This window comes from Arachis ipaensis, chromosome B8 (genome assembly GCF_059453495.1).
Source record: "Arachis ipaensis isolate K30076 ecotype BB chromosome B8, ASM5945349v1, whole genome shotgun sequence".
Classification (NCBI taxonomy): Eukaryota; Viridiplantae; Streptophyta; class Magnoliopsida; order Fabales; family Fabaceae; genus Arachis; species Arachis ipaensis.
The window spans coordinates 137490182-137504597 of NC_142443.1; the positions used below are offsets into that span (position 1 = coordinate 137490182).

Below are 14416 nucleotides of genomic sequence, written 5' to 3' on the forward strand. Positions count from 1 at the left end.
CAAATTTTATGTTTTATTTATTTTATTTACTAACCAAACACACTAATAAAATAGAAATTCCCTGGACACATTTCATACATTTCATTGTTATCCACATTCCACATCCAAACAAACTTTAATTTAAATAATAAACATTCTAAATTGATCTTCAAACATTTGAAAATTAAACACAATTATATCCTTTAATTTAATCAAACACAATTATTATATTCTTTGCAAATATTTCAAAATGTATTTTATGTTGTTATACTTTTATAGGATAGGATATACCTAAAAACTAAACTTTCCAACATATTATGTACAATTTTTTTTTATATTACCATGTAAATTCAAATACTACATAATCTTTTAGTAATTAATATACAAAGAGAATAAATATATATCTTTTATTGAAGGAGAATAAACATATTAAGATTTAAAAGCTAGAGGTTAATTAAATTATTTATATTAATTAATTAATTATTAATTATAAAGTGAGTTTGAAAACAGAAAATAAATTAGAGATAGAAGCGCAAGATTGCTATCGTGCGCCACGTAACTCGTAAGCAAGATGGCTCAAGATGGCGCAAGATAACCTATGATGCGCCACCCTCCCCATTGTCCAAACCTCTCTCTCTTCTCTTCTTCTTTCACACACCAGACACCACATCCCCCCCTCTCTCTCTGCCTCCTCCTTCATCTATTCTCTCTCTGTTCGCGTTTCGTTCTCTCCGATTCTCATTTTTCATTTCATTTTTCGTTTTTCTTTTCAATTTATCGAACACGGAAAAGCAATGAAGCACACTTCCTCCGAGGCACTCCCTTCTCTCCCCTCCGCACCTCCTTCGTCCGACCAATCACAACCTGCCACGTCATCATCATCCTCCGCTTCCTCATCGGACAAACCCTCGCCTTCATCCTCCTCCGCCGCCGCTGCGGAGGACCTCGCCGTAACCACCCGTGACGGAGGCGGCGGGGCCGCCGCACAGGAGACCGTCGTCGTCGATCGCCGTGGCGAGCACGCCGCAGTGTGCCGATGGACGGTGCAAAATTTCCCGCGAGTGAAGGCACGCGCCCTTTGGAGCAAGTACTTCGAGGTAGGAGGATACGATTGCCGGTTATTGGTGTACCCTAAGGGCGATTCGCAAGCTCTTCCAGGTTACATCTCAATCTATCTTCAAATCATGGACCCTCGCGGCACCTCTTCTTCCAAATGGGACTGTTTCGCCAGTTACCGTCTCGCAATCGTTAACCTCGCCGACGATTCCAAAACCATACACCGCGATTCTTGGCATCGATTCTCCAGCAAGAAGAAATCTCACGGTTGGTGCGATTTCACGCCTTCTTCAACCGTCTTCGATCCCAAACTAGGTTACCTAAACGCCGCCAACGACGGCGTTTTGATCACGGCCGACATACTCATCCTCAACGAGTCCGTTAACTTCACGCGCGATAACAACGAGGTCCAGTCTTCGTCCTCGTTGTCGTCCGGTTCGGCCGCAAGCTCTTCCGTCGTTGCTGGGCCGGTTTCGGATGTTCTGAGTGGAAAGTTCACTTGGAAGGTTCACAATTTTAGTTTGTTTAAGGAGATGATTAAGACGCAGAAGATAATGAGCCCTGTTTTCCCTGCTGGCGAGTGTAATTTGAGGATTAGTGTGTATCAGAGTTCGGTGAATGGTGTTGAGTATTTGTCAATGTGTTTGGAGAGTAAGGACACTGATAAGACTGTGATGTTGTCTGATAGGAGTTGCTGGTGTTTGTTTAGGATGTCTGTGTTGAACCAGAAGCCCGGTTTGAATCATATGCATAGGGATTCGTATGGGAGGTTCGCTGCGGATAATAAGAGTGGCGATAACACGAGTTTGGGGTGGAATGATTATATGAAAATGTCAGATTTCATAGGGACTGAGTCAGGGTTCTTGGTTGATGATACTGCAGTGTTTAGCACCTCGTTTCATGTGATTAAGGAGTTTAGTAGCTTCTCCAAGAATGGGGCTATGATTGCTGGAAGGAGCGTGGGTGGGGCGAGGAAGTCCGATGGCCATATCGGCAAGTTCACTTGGAGGATTGAAAATTTTACCAGATTGAAGGATTTGCTGAAGAAGAGGAAGATTACTGGCCTTTGCATCAAGAGCAGGAGGTTTCAGATTGGTAACCGGGATTGTCGTCTTATTGTTTATCCCAGAGGTGTGGCATTTACTTGCTTTGCAAATCTTTTTTTAGCAATTTATCTTTTACCATTTCCGCTTATATTTAGATACCTATGATTTGATTTGATGTCTTGTGAGCATTTTGGTGCAATTCTTACCTAAATTGACACTATGCTGAAAGAGTGTACTAGGAGCACTTTATACATACACATTTTTTACTCCCCCCCACCCCCACCCCGCACGCGCGCTCTGCGCCCCGCAGCGCGTCCTCCTTTCAAATTAACTTGTGATAAATTGATACTTCATACTTGCGAAGTATATCCGCTGATACAACAAACACACCACATTTTATAGATGATTTTATGGATCTTGGTTTTCCCTGTAGAAATATAGTTCAATCCTTACATTCAGGGGTCTCCCTCCCTCCAAAAAAAAAAAAAGAAAAACATTGAAAAGATTTTTAGGTTGCTGCTTTACAAATAGTTAGAGGCTGGTCCTTAGATGAATGTAGCTTGGTAACACATTTCCATGGTTTTAATGCTATCAGGGCAGTCCCAGCCACCATGCCACCTTTCAGTGTTTCTTGAAGTTACAGATTCTAGGAATACTTCCAGTGATTGGAGTTGTTTTGTTAGTCATCGTTTGTCAGTTGTGAACCAGAGGATGGAGGAGAAGTCTGTCACCAAGGAATCTCAGAACCGCTACTCCAAAGCTGCAAAGGATTGGGGCTGGCGTGAATTTGTGACACTTACAAGTCTCTTTGATCAAGATTCTGGTTTTCTTGTCCAGGACACTGTTATATTCTCTGCTGAAGTTCTTATATTGAAAGAGACATCAATAATGCAAGATTTTACCGATAATGATTCTGAATTGAGCAATGGTGGTTCCCTTGTTGATAGTTTTGGGAAAAGAAGTTCGTTTACATGGAAAGTGGAGAATTTCCTGTCTTTTAAGGAAATCATGGAGACTCGGAAAATCTTCAGTAAATTCTTTCAGGCTGGTGGATGTGAACTTCGGATCGGTAGGTGTTTATTATGAAGATACTGTGCAATCTTTGCATTTTATTCACTGGAAGTTGTTATTGCAGATTTTGCATTTCTTTTTTTAATTAAAAGCTTATGTTTCCATGTAACAGGTGTCTACGAGTCCTTTGATACAATATGTATTTATTTAGAGAGTGACCAGGCTGTCGGTAGCGATCCTGATAAAAACTTCTGGGTCAGATACAGGATGGCTGTTGTGAATCAGAAAAATCCGGCCAAGACAGTGTGGAAAGAATCCTCTATCTGCACAAAGACGTGGAATAATTCCGTTTTACAATTCATGAAGGTCTCAGATATGCTAGAAGCAGATGCAGGGTTTCTTGTCCGTGACACCGTTGTTTTTGTATGCGAAATATTGGACTGCTGCCCTTGGTTTGATTTTGCTGATCTAGAGGTAAGTTCCTATGGGATTGCCCGGTTTATATATTACCTTTTGCACCAACTATTGTTAATGGATGGTACCAAATGTTCTCTCATCTCACAAACAGAGATTGTTTCTATGAAAGATCGTGGATCTTTATTGACTTTAGGTATAAGACTACCTTTATTTGAGTGGATGTCTATGTGATCCCGGCCCTTCTGCCCGAGGTGTTAGTAATTTAACATATAATATCTGCTCTTGCATCTAACTTATATTCTGTATGGTAAGATTGGAACAAGCAAGTTAGGAAATATGGCGTCCTCCTTGGAATTTTTGCTCGTTGTTTGCTGATACGATGCATGGAACAAGCTGATAAGTGACTCAAGTTACAGAAGTTGATTAGTGATTCAGTTCATAATTTTGCATCCCTTGAACTTCGTATTGTATATTTAAACTAGTAAGTTCACACCGAAGAAAAGAAATTGCAAGCATTTTTCTACCCCATGTATGGGCCAAATTATGATTGCAAATATTTTTCTCTCTTAAAAAAGCTTGTGATTATACATGTGTTTTTGGTAGAGAAGGAATTTGTCTCATAGGTTTACCTTCCAGCTTGTCATGTTCTGAATTGAAGTGATACTATTATAGCTACTGATTGTTTTGAATTCATGTCGCTCCCATTGAGAGGTTGCACTTGCCTCTTCTTCTAATGTGATTTTTAATATACAGGTGTTGGCATCAGAGGATGATCAGGATGCATTGACAACTGATCCTGATGAGCTCATTGACTCTGAAGACAGTGAAGGGATAAGTGGAGATGAGGAAGATATTTTCAGAAATCTTCTTTCCCGAGCTGGATTCCATCTGTCATATGGAGATAATCCTTCACAGCCACAGGTTACTTTACGAGAGAAACTTTTAATGGATGCTGGTGCAATTGCTGGGTTTCTGACTGGACTTCGGGTTTATCTTGATGATCCTGCTAAAGTAAAGCGCTTGCTTCTTCCTACCAAGCTCTCTGGTAACTGTGATGGGAATAAGACCAGCAAGGCTGATGAGTCTTCACCTAGTTTGATGAATTTGCTGATGGGAGTTAAAGTATTGCAGCAAGCAATCATTGATTTACTACTGGATATAATGGTTGAATGCTGCCAGCCTTCTGAAGGGGTTCCTGTTGCTGATTCTGTGGATGCATGCTCGAAACCTCCAGATGGCAGTGGAGCTGCTAGTCCTCTTGAGTGTGATAGAGAAAATGGAGCAATTGAGTCAATCCAAGTTCCCGTTTACGAGAGGTTGGATTCTGTTGTTGAAGAGAGTGGCGGTACATCTGCTGTGCAGAGCTCTGATTTAAATGGGAATGTTATTCAGGAAAAGGCTGTTCCTGGACAACCTATTTGTCCACCAGAAACATCTGCTGCTGGTTCAGATAATGCAACTTTACGGTCAAAGGTATAATTTGGTATTAATATGAGGGGATTTTTCTGTTAAATATTATCTATAATTTTGATTGTGTAAATTTGGAACTTCAGACAAAGTGGCCAGAACAGTCTGAGGAGCTCCTGGGATTGATTGTGAACTCACTTAGAGCTTTGGATGGAGCTGTTCCGCAAGGATGTCCAGAGCCAAGACGACGACCTCAGTCTGCACAGAAAATTGCTCTTGTATTGGACAAAGCTCCTAAGCATTTGCAAGCAGACCTTGTTGCACTGGTGCCAAAATTGGTTGAGCTGTCAGAACACCCACTGGCTGCCTGTGCACTTCTTGAGCGACTACAAAAGCCAGATGCAGAACCTTCTTTACGAATACCTGTGAGATAAACCAATATTTATTTTCTCAACACCTTATCTGTAATACGTAGTCTTATAAATTTAATGTCATGGGATTTCATTCCCCCTAGTATATATGCTTCGGCTGCATTTATCTCACTACCAACATAATGCTAAGCATGGTCACATTGTTTTTCTCTCCTATTAATGTCCTTTCTCTTTTTAACTCCTTCCTATCTTAGGTGTTTGAAGCTCTTAATCAACTGGAGTGTGGTAGTGAAGTGTGGGAACGCATTCTGTTTCAGTCGTTTGAACTTTTGACAGATTCAAATGATGAACCCCTTGCTGCGACGATAGATTTTATATTCAAAGCAGCATCTCAATGTCAACACTTACCTGAAGCAGTAAGCTTTAAGATAGTTTGAAATTGCACCATATTTGTTAATATGTTTATCCAAAATATTTTTTGAAGCACTTGTGTTTTTTTTTTTTTTACTTTTTATTTTTATCAATTATGTAGGTTAGGTCTGTTCGTGTAAGGCTGAAAAATCTTGGTCTTGATGTGTCGCCTTGTGTCCTTGACTTCTTGAGCAAGACTATAAATAGTTGGGGTGATGTTGCTGAAACCATACTTAGGGACATTGATTGTGATGATGATTATGGTGATAGTTGCTCAGCTCTGCCTTGTGGAATTTTTTTATTTGGTGAACACAGCACCACTACTGCCGGACTTCATGTGATTGATGAGCAGGCTTTTCGTGCTAGTCGTCATTTTTCTGATATATACATACTGTTTGAGATGTTATCCATTCCTTGTCTTGCTGTTGAAGCCTCTCAAACATTTGAGAAAGCTGTAGCTCGAGGTGTAATAGGGGCTCAGTCTGTAGCCTTAGTATTGGAAAGCCGCCTTTCTCAAAGATTGAGTAATGGTGCCAGATATGTTTCTGAAAATTTTCAGCATCCAGAGGGTGCATCAGAGGGAGATGTAAGTGAGCAACTTGGAGTTCAAAGGGAGGATTTTACTTCAGTTCTTGGTCTTGCTGAAACTTTGGCCCTTTCGAAAGACCAATGTGTGAGGGAATTTGTGAAGTTGCTTTACACGATATTGTTTAGATGGTATGCCAATGAATCTTACCGGGGGAGGATGCTGAAGAGGCTTGTTGACCGTGCCACTAGCACAGCAGATGCCGGTCGTGAAGTAGATTTTGATTTGGATGTCTTAGTTACTTTAGTCTGTGAGGAGCAGGAGATTATTCGACCTGTTTTGAGTATGATCCGTGAAGTTGCTGAACTTGCAAATGTTGACCGGGCTGCTCTGTGGCACCAGTTATGCGCTAGTGAAGATGAAATTATTCGTGTTCGTGAAGAAAGCAAAATTGAGATTTCTAATATGGCTAAGGAAAAAGCTATTATAGCACAAAAACTGAGTGAATCCGAGGCCACAAGCAATCGCCTCAAGGTATTTCATGTCCTAATCATTTATATACTGTGGTTATCTCTTAATTTGCTTTAATAGAATTTTTTACTGATCCAATTTATGTTTCAACAGTCTGAAATGAGGACTGAGATGGATCGGTTTTCTCGAGAAAAGAAGGAAATATTAGAACAGGTTCAAGAAGTTGAGAGTCAGCTTGAGTGGCTTCGTTCGGAGCGGGATGAAGAAATAACAAAGCTTTCTGCGGAGAAGAAAGTTCTTCAGGACCGTTTACACGATGCAGAGACACAAATTTCTCAGTTGAAATCTCGAAAACGTGATGAATTGAAGGTATTAGATATAATACACTTGTTTACATTATGAAAAGAGAAACCACTTGCTTATATCAATGTTAGTATATATTGCTGCACTACAATGACTATATGTACATAGTTAATGAGCCTGCTGCTTGAATAGAAAGTAGTAATGTTTCAGTTACGTTTGTGCGCGCGCCGTTGTATACCAAAACCCAAAATATCTTCACCTAATTTTGCCAAATATTGTCGGAAGGTAATCGGCCTTCTGTTTTCACTTCAGCTGATGTATTACTCCCCTGCTAGGAACAGTTCTGATTCTTCCTAAACTAACCACTTGATCTCTCAAAGATACACGTAGCATCAATGTGGTTCCTGAAAGTTTTTACATTAATTTAACTCTTAAAAGCTATATTGATGTCAGTTTAGTCCTTGAAAAATTTGACATCAGTTTGTCTTTAAAAAATATATGTAATGTCAGTTGTATCATTTAGGAGTGAACTGATGTAAAAATCTTTCAAGGACTAGACCAATGTGTATCTTTAAGAGACTAAATAGTTAGTTTCATGTTCAAGTAAATATTAATTTCATCACAAAGTTTGCGTGGTCTTGTGTGCTTTACCTTCAGGTCATATTTATGCTTTTGAGTGAGGGGGCATATTAAATGCCACAACTCATTTCTAGGTTTCCATTCAGCGCACGTTTTTTTCAGGAAACTTTTTTCTTGTGTTGAATCTCCTTTTCCGAATCAACCTTTGGTCCTTTCTTTTGTCATTCATCATATTACCCAATATAAATATAAATAAAATGAAGAATTACTTTATTATTCTCATTTCCTTGTTTGGATCAGTAATTTTGTTGCTGGATCTGATACATCATGACTGCCAAAACAAATAATAGAGGAATTAGAAAGCAGCTTGATCTAATCTTTTGACGTGAAAACTGTATGCTCAGGAGATTACTGTCCTCCATTTTTTGTTCTACATTTGAAATTAGTTTTCCTTTGAGAATTAATTTTAATTTGTATGATATATATAAGCATGTCAGTTGTAAATTAATTTTGATTTGTATTGTCCACAGAAAGTAGTAAAAGAGAAAAATGCACTGGCTGAAAGATTGAAGAATGCTGAAGCTGCACGCAAGAGATTTGATGAAGAACTGAAAAGATTTGCAACAGAGAATGTAACACGGGAAGAAATCCGGCAATCACTTGAGGATGAAGTCCGTAGACTGACTCAAACAGTAGGGCAAACCGAGGGAGAAAAGCGGGAGAAGGAAGAGCAGGTTGCTAGGTGTGAAGCATATATTGATGGCATGGAATCTAAGTTGCAAGCCTGCCAGGTTTGTCTTGATATGGAGATTGCACTTGTCTATTATTTATATTATATCATGGTATATATTTACACGTTTGACTTATACAATGAGGTTAAGCATATTTAAGTTTCAGTGCTACCTGTTAATTGCATGTTTTATTAACTGTAATGTTGAATTTATTGAGCAAAATAATGTATACTGTTTTTCCATGACTAGCAACATTCCATTTAGTTCTTTATCCTTAGAATCAGAAGACCAACCTTTATGCTTGTGTTGTTTGTTTTCCATGTATTCGCATACTAATTAGTCTATGCCATACACCTTGGAAATATGCAAATCGAAAGTCCTAATGTGTTTGTTTTCTTTTTGCAGCAATATATTCACACGCTAGAGGCCTCCCTCCAGGAGGAAATGTCGCGACATGCCCCTCTGTATGGTGCCGGTCTGGAAGCTCTATCAATGAAAGAGTTGGAAACACTATCACGTATTCATGAAGATGGGCTGAGGCAGATCCACGCCCTTCAACAGCGTAAAGGGAGTCCTGCCGGGAGTCCACTTATGAGCCCCCATGGCCATGGTCTCCCCCACAGCCACGGATTATATCCTGCTGCATCTCTGCCGATGGCCGTTGGGATGCCCCCACAAATCATCCCAAATGGGGTAGGGATCCATAGCAATGGCCATGTGAATGGTGCAGTTGGACCTTGGTTTAATCACACTTGAATTCTTCCCCCATAGGATCCAATTCTTTTGAGTTATTTCTTTGGCATGATAGCTGGTAGGGCTGTTGGGTAGGAAGAAAGGTTGGTTGAAATTTTGCCACAAATGTTAGGAAGTGACACCAATGGAACTATCAGTTGCAAATGCCATACTCATTTGCGCCTACTTTTTTTGGTTTAAAAAAAGAATTAATTACAGGCCTTTTAAGTTTTCATAGATATAGTATGTTTCCACATAGTTTAGTTTGGCCAAAGTGGTTGAATCCTATTTTTATTTTTGTCATGGCCAGAATTGAACCGCTGTAAGAAATCTTGATTGATAGTTTGAATACGTAATCAACATAGAGATCTGAGATCCTCTTCCCACTGACTGACACTCATTGGTGAGAAAAACAGTTATTCCTCGTCTGATCCACTTTTAATGTCTGAATAAAATCCTCTCTTGTCGGCAATCATTTTTCTGCCCTGTAGTTTGTGTTTCTCTTACAGTTTAGCCCTTTGCCCGTACGGAATGCAATGAGAATGGTATTTATTGATTGAGATCTGAGAAAAAAGTCATTGTCATAACGATGAATTATTATATTCTGGTACATATTTTCAATTTCTATTGCTCGAGAGTTGAGAATATAGAAATATATTTCAATCATAGAAATTAAAATGATATTTATTATGCAGTACTCCATAAAATAAAGGCATGCTAGTCAAATATGCTTCTTGCAGCATTTATTCCCCTGACTAAACTAAAGGACAATTTCTTCTTTCTGAAAAACAACTAATTTTGCCTTGTTATTTGTTTCTTCAAAAGGAAGCCAGCCATTTCTTAAATAATTTTTTCATCCTAGATTCTCTTGGCTCTTGCTGTTCTACTGGGGTTTCTTTTTTCTCTTTTATTTTAAGGATAAAATTAATTTTTGGTTTCTTCATTAAACCTTTATGAAGCTGAGACGTGCCCGGCGCAGCATGCATTGAGTATCTTTTTTGAAAAATAAAAGAATTCAGTGCAAAACTATAGCAGTCGAATGTACCGGGGAAAAGAAAAATAATATTAGAGGATCAATATTTTTAGCGTAAAAGAGAAAAAAGTTGATTAGTGTTTATTCAAATATAAGATAAAATAAAAAAAAAAAAGGTTAATCACCTAGAATTTCTCTACAAAAAACTATACCTGAGGAAATTAATAGGACTATGGACGAAAGTTATTTCCTCGGTTTTTGTTGTTAATTTCAATCTGCCTTACATAAAAGAATATTATTATGTTATATTTAATGTTAACAAAGTGAGATTGATTGTATCATATATATTGATATGTTGTCATTACTTCTGAAAATTTTTCCTAAAGACATTATTACCAGAAAAAAATTGATAATCTCACAAAATGCAATTATGTTATATAGATATAAAAAATTAATATGAAATCACTATATATTTATATTTATAATCAAATTTTATGATCATAATAATCAAACTTTGATTATAAATATAAATTTAATTTAAAATTTGATTATCTTACATATGAAGTTTAATTATAAATATGTATCAAGTTTGATTATATTATTTATAAAACTTGATTATATTTGTCTTCTTGTATAAGTGGTGATTTCTTGCATACATGATTGTTGGTTTATAATTTCAGAAACTCTTGGTTGGCAGTTTTTAATGATTTTGATCCGTATTTGATCAATATAAATATTAAATTATCTTCAACAAATAAATTTTATATTTAAATAAATTTAGATAAATATAGGTGTAAATAATATTAATTCATGTATGTAAATTCTGATAAATATATGTATAAATTATATATTTTTTTAATGCAAATTCTATAAATGTGGTGCAAATTATTTCTATATTAAAGAACTATTATAATTTATTATTCTTGGTCACCAGTTAGTCATTAATGTTTAAAAATATGAGATAAAATATATTATTGAATTACTAGATTATACTTTTTGTTTTTGATATTGGAGTAGCAATGGTATTTTTTTAAAATGTGGACTGCTGTCTGCTGAGGTGCTATTCTTAAATGTGGAATTATTTAATTAGAGAAACAGAAATCAGACCGTTCGATTTATGAGAGGTACAAAAATTGGACCGAGAAATTTCTATTAAGAAAAAGAGTTATTCTCCACATACAAGCATTTTCCCATACAAGTCATACAAGTCATTTATATTCATGCGTTTTTTCACGTTTTTTTCCGTGCCTTTTTTTCTTCTTCTTTCTTCGTGCATCCTCTTCTTCGTAATTTTTCTCTCTCGTTATCGTCGTCATCAATACCACATCTTTCTCCTCCTTCTCTTCCTCCTCCTTTTTTCATTGAAATTTTTTCTCCTCTTTTCGTTTTCTCTTTCTCATTCATCATCAGTTATCTCGTTGTTGAAGATAATAAATAGAGTAGACTACCATTTTTACCCATGGAAGTTGAAAACGCTGACAAATCTACCCACAAGAGACGGAAACTACCAAATGTGTCCATCAATCATGAGTTCCGTGGGACGAAACTAACCAATCCATATTTCGGTGTTGACTCCGTCAGTAACACTCCCTACGTGGCACTTCACGGCGTGACATGGCTTGGGAGGCTGCACACGTGGATATTATAATTATAATTAGTTAAAAAAATAATTGAATTTTGAATTTTTTTTTGAAAAAAAAAGGGAAATTAGAAATGAACAGTTAGCAAAGGTTTTTCATCTTCGCGCGATTCAGAAAACAAAGGGTACAGCCCTAGGAAGAAACTGTTCATCTTCAACAATTAAAGAAAACCTCCCAGGCCGACGATAATCTCCGTATTGAAGAGAGGGTGCTTGTTGGCGTGGACCGTTTGGGCGGGTGGAGTTGCGTGGTGTCATCCATAGGTAAGTAGTAACCATTCGTCTCTATGTGATGGTTTTCTTGTTTTCGGTGCATGGTTGTGGAAACTGGGTTTTTATTAGGGTGTGCTTGTATTTGCTATGATTTGGTTGTTAATTAGGGTGTGTCTGTTTGCAGATGGCAACTATCCACATTACGTTAGTGATTAGTCACAGAGAAAAATTTCAAAAGGGTGATGATGGCAGAGTGGCATACATTGGGGGTGAGAAAATAGAGATTGAACGAGTGAATGTCGATACCCTAAATAGGTTCTTCATGAATGACTTAGTAAAGGATATAGGGTACACTGATGTGAGCGAGCTTTACTGGCTTGAACCTGGGAAGGAGTTGGATGGTGGGTTGAGGTTGCTTAGACTTGACATGGATGTGGTGACTATGTACGAAGCAGCCATCGCTAATGGGAGGAGAGTGGAGGTGTTCACTAAGCATCCAGTTAACCTTCCTGAGTTTGCAGAAGAAAACAATGAACCTGAAGAGGATCTTGAGATTTTAAATGTTACGAAGACCCCAGTGAAGCACAGAACCAAACTGTGTGTTAGGAGACCCCCAACACCAAAGAAGAAGCACAAGAAAGTGGTGAAGATCAGTGAGACTGAAGGAGGTATGCCTGGACCGGATACCCAAACAGAACAACCAAAAGTAGGCAGTGACGAACCAAATCTCCCCACACACTCACCAAAGGTAACCTTCGAAGAGCCACCAAGGATCATTCAAACCCCGGATGCACCCACCGAACCCAATTTGCCTCCACATGAGCCGTTGATCAAGACTCCTCCAGAGCCTCAACAACCATGTGTTTCAGTTGGAAGTCATGAAACTGGGCACCGAAATCCAGTGTCTGCGGAGTCAGTGGCTCCCACAGTTGATAAAGGGCCTCCGGAATCTAATGAGATTTTCACACAATATATTCCACAACTTTGCAATGAACCAGAGTCTTAAGAGAAGACCATTCAGAATGAGAATAGAACACCTTGTGAAGAGAGTCAACCTAGCAGTTCACAGCCCGAACCGTCTACAAACCCAGATGTGGGTGGTGGTAGTCCAAAGAAGCGGAAGAGACGATCAACAGTCAGGCCTCCTCCATCAGGGCAAACGTTCATACCTAACCAGGATCCAAACAAGCATCCTTCAATCTTTATACCTATGGAGGGTGAAGATATGGCTGGGCCAAGTGCAGGGATGCATTGTTACGAGTCTGAAGAGCTGGATTCTGTTGCAAGTGATGATGAAGATAGTCAGCAAGCAGCATTTCCTCAAGCTAATCCCGATGCTCCAGTTAGGGAGGTAAGGCTGGAGGTTGGGATGGAATTTGAGAATCTGGAGCATTTCAAGAAGGCAGTTAGGAAGTTCAACATCAACCTAGGGCGAAGCATATTCTTTCCAAGAGTTGATTCAACTAGGTGCAAGGCCATATGTTATGACGAGGATTGCCCATGGAAGATATATTGTGTAAAACGGTCGTTTCCATTAAGCTTCCAGGTGAAGACCTTTGTCAACAAACATACCTGCAGCAGAGTTAATAAGAACAAATCTGCAGATGGAAAATGGGTTGTTGAAGAGCTTGAGGACAAGATCCGTGACCATCCAGACATGACTCAAAGGCAGGCACAGGATTTTTTCAAGAAGGAGTTTGATGTGATTGTCAATGAGAGGAAGATATACCGTGCAATGGTGAAGGCGAAAGAACTAATAGAAGGATCAGAGATAGCTCAGTATGCACTTCTACGGGATTATGCTAATGAAATTATAAGGACCAACCTTGGCTCCACCGTAAGGATTAGCACTGATTATGTCGAAGGGACTGGGTATAAATTCAAAAGAATTTACATATGCTTGGAAGGGTGTAAGAAGGGCTTCTCGGTTGGCTGCAGGCCTTTTATCAGGTTAGATGGTACTTTTTTGAAGGGATACTACCCTGGGCAGTTGTTGACTGCGATCGGCCACGATGCCAATAATCATATATACCCTATAGCCTATGCTGTGGTGGAGTGCGAATGCAAGGATAGTTGGAAGTGGTTTCTCGAACTTCTCCAACAAGACTTAGGGGACGCAGCTATCAATGGAATTAACTTCATGTCAGACATGTAGAAGGTAATGGTCTCAATTCTTAGTTACTGCTTTATATAGTTACTGCTTTCCTTCTTTATATTGTTACTGCTTTACTTTTCCCACTAGGGCCTTTATATAGTTACTGCTTTCCTTCTTCATAGGGGATAATGATTTACTTGCTTTACTTTTCCCACTAGGGCCTCATCCCAGCTATGCGTGAAGTAAACCCAGGTGCTCATCATAGATATTGTGCTATGCACATATGGCAGAACTTCAGAAAATAGTGGGGTGATACAGAGTTGAAGATGGCAATGTGGAGGTGTGCCAAGGCCACAACCTCCCAAGAGTTCAATGCTGTACTGGATCGGATCAGACGGGTTAATCCACATGCTTAGGAGTATCTGAACAGGATCCCTCCAAGTCAATGGAGTAGGT

At 38.8% G+C, this 14416-nt stretch overlaps 1 protein-coding gene and 1 pseudogene across 1 annotated transcript; both read left to right on the forward strand.

Moving 5' to 3' along the window:
* Window positions 1-499: 499 nt before the first annotated feature.
* Window positions 500-9512, forward strand: LOC148549999 (uncharacterized). The gene is made up of 10 exons (XM_088496190.1): window positions 500-2166; window positions 2677-3150; window positions 3265-3566; window positions 4263-4982; window positions 5063-5341; window positions 5542-5703; window positions 5820-6758; window positions 6849-7064; window positions 8108-8368; window positions 8714-9512. The coding sequence occupies exons 1-10, from the start codon at window positions 774-776 to the stop codon at window positions 9062-9064; spliced, it is 5097 nt and encodes a 1698-aa protein (XP_088352316.1). The 5' UTR covers window positions 500-773; the 3' UTR covers window positions 9065-9512.
* Window positions 9513-12049: 2537 nt separating this feature from the next.
* On the forward strand, window positions 12050-14020 carry LOC148550000 (uncharacterized; annotated as a pseudogene).
* Window positions 14021-14416: the final 396 nt, after the last annotated feature.

Bases quoted from the DNA above. Each gene is read 5' to 3' on its own strand.
- LOC148549999 (XM_088496190.1), top strand. From the start codon at position 774: ATGAAGCACACTTCCTCCGAGGCACTCCCTTCTCTCCCCTCCGCACCT. The intron at 6,759-6,848 runs GTATTTCATGTC...ATGTTTCAACAG, and splicing joins CCACAAGCAATCGCCTCAAG to TCTGAAATGAGGACTGAGAT. The intron at 7,065-8,107 runs GTATTAGATATA...TATTGTCCACAG, and splicing joins GAAAACGTGATGAATTGAAG to AAAGTAGTAAAAGAGAAAAA.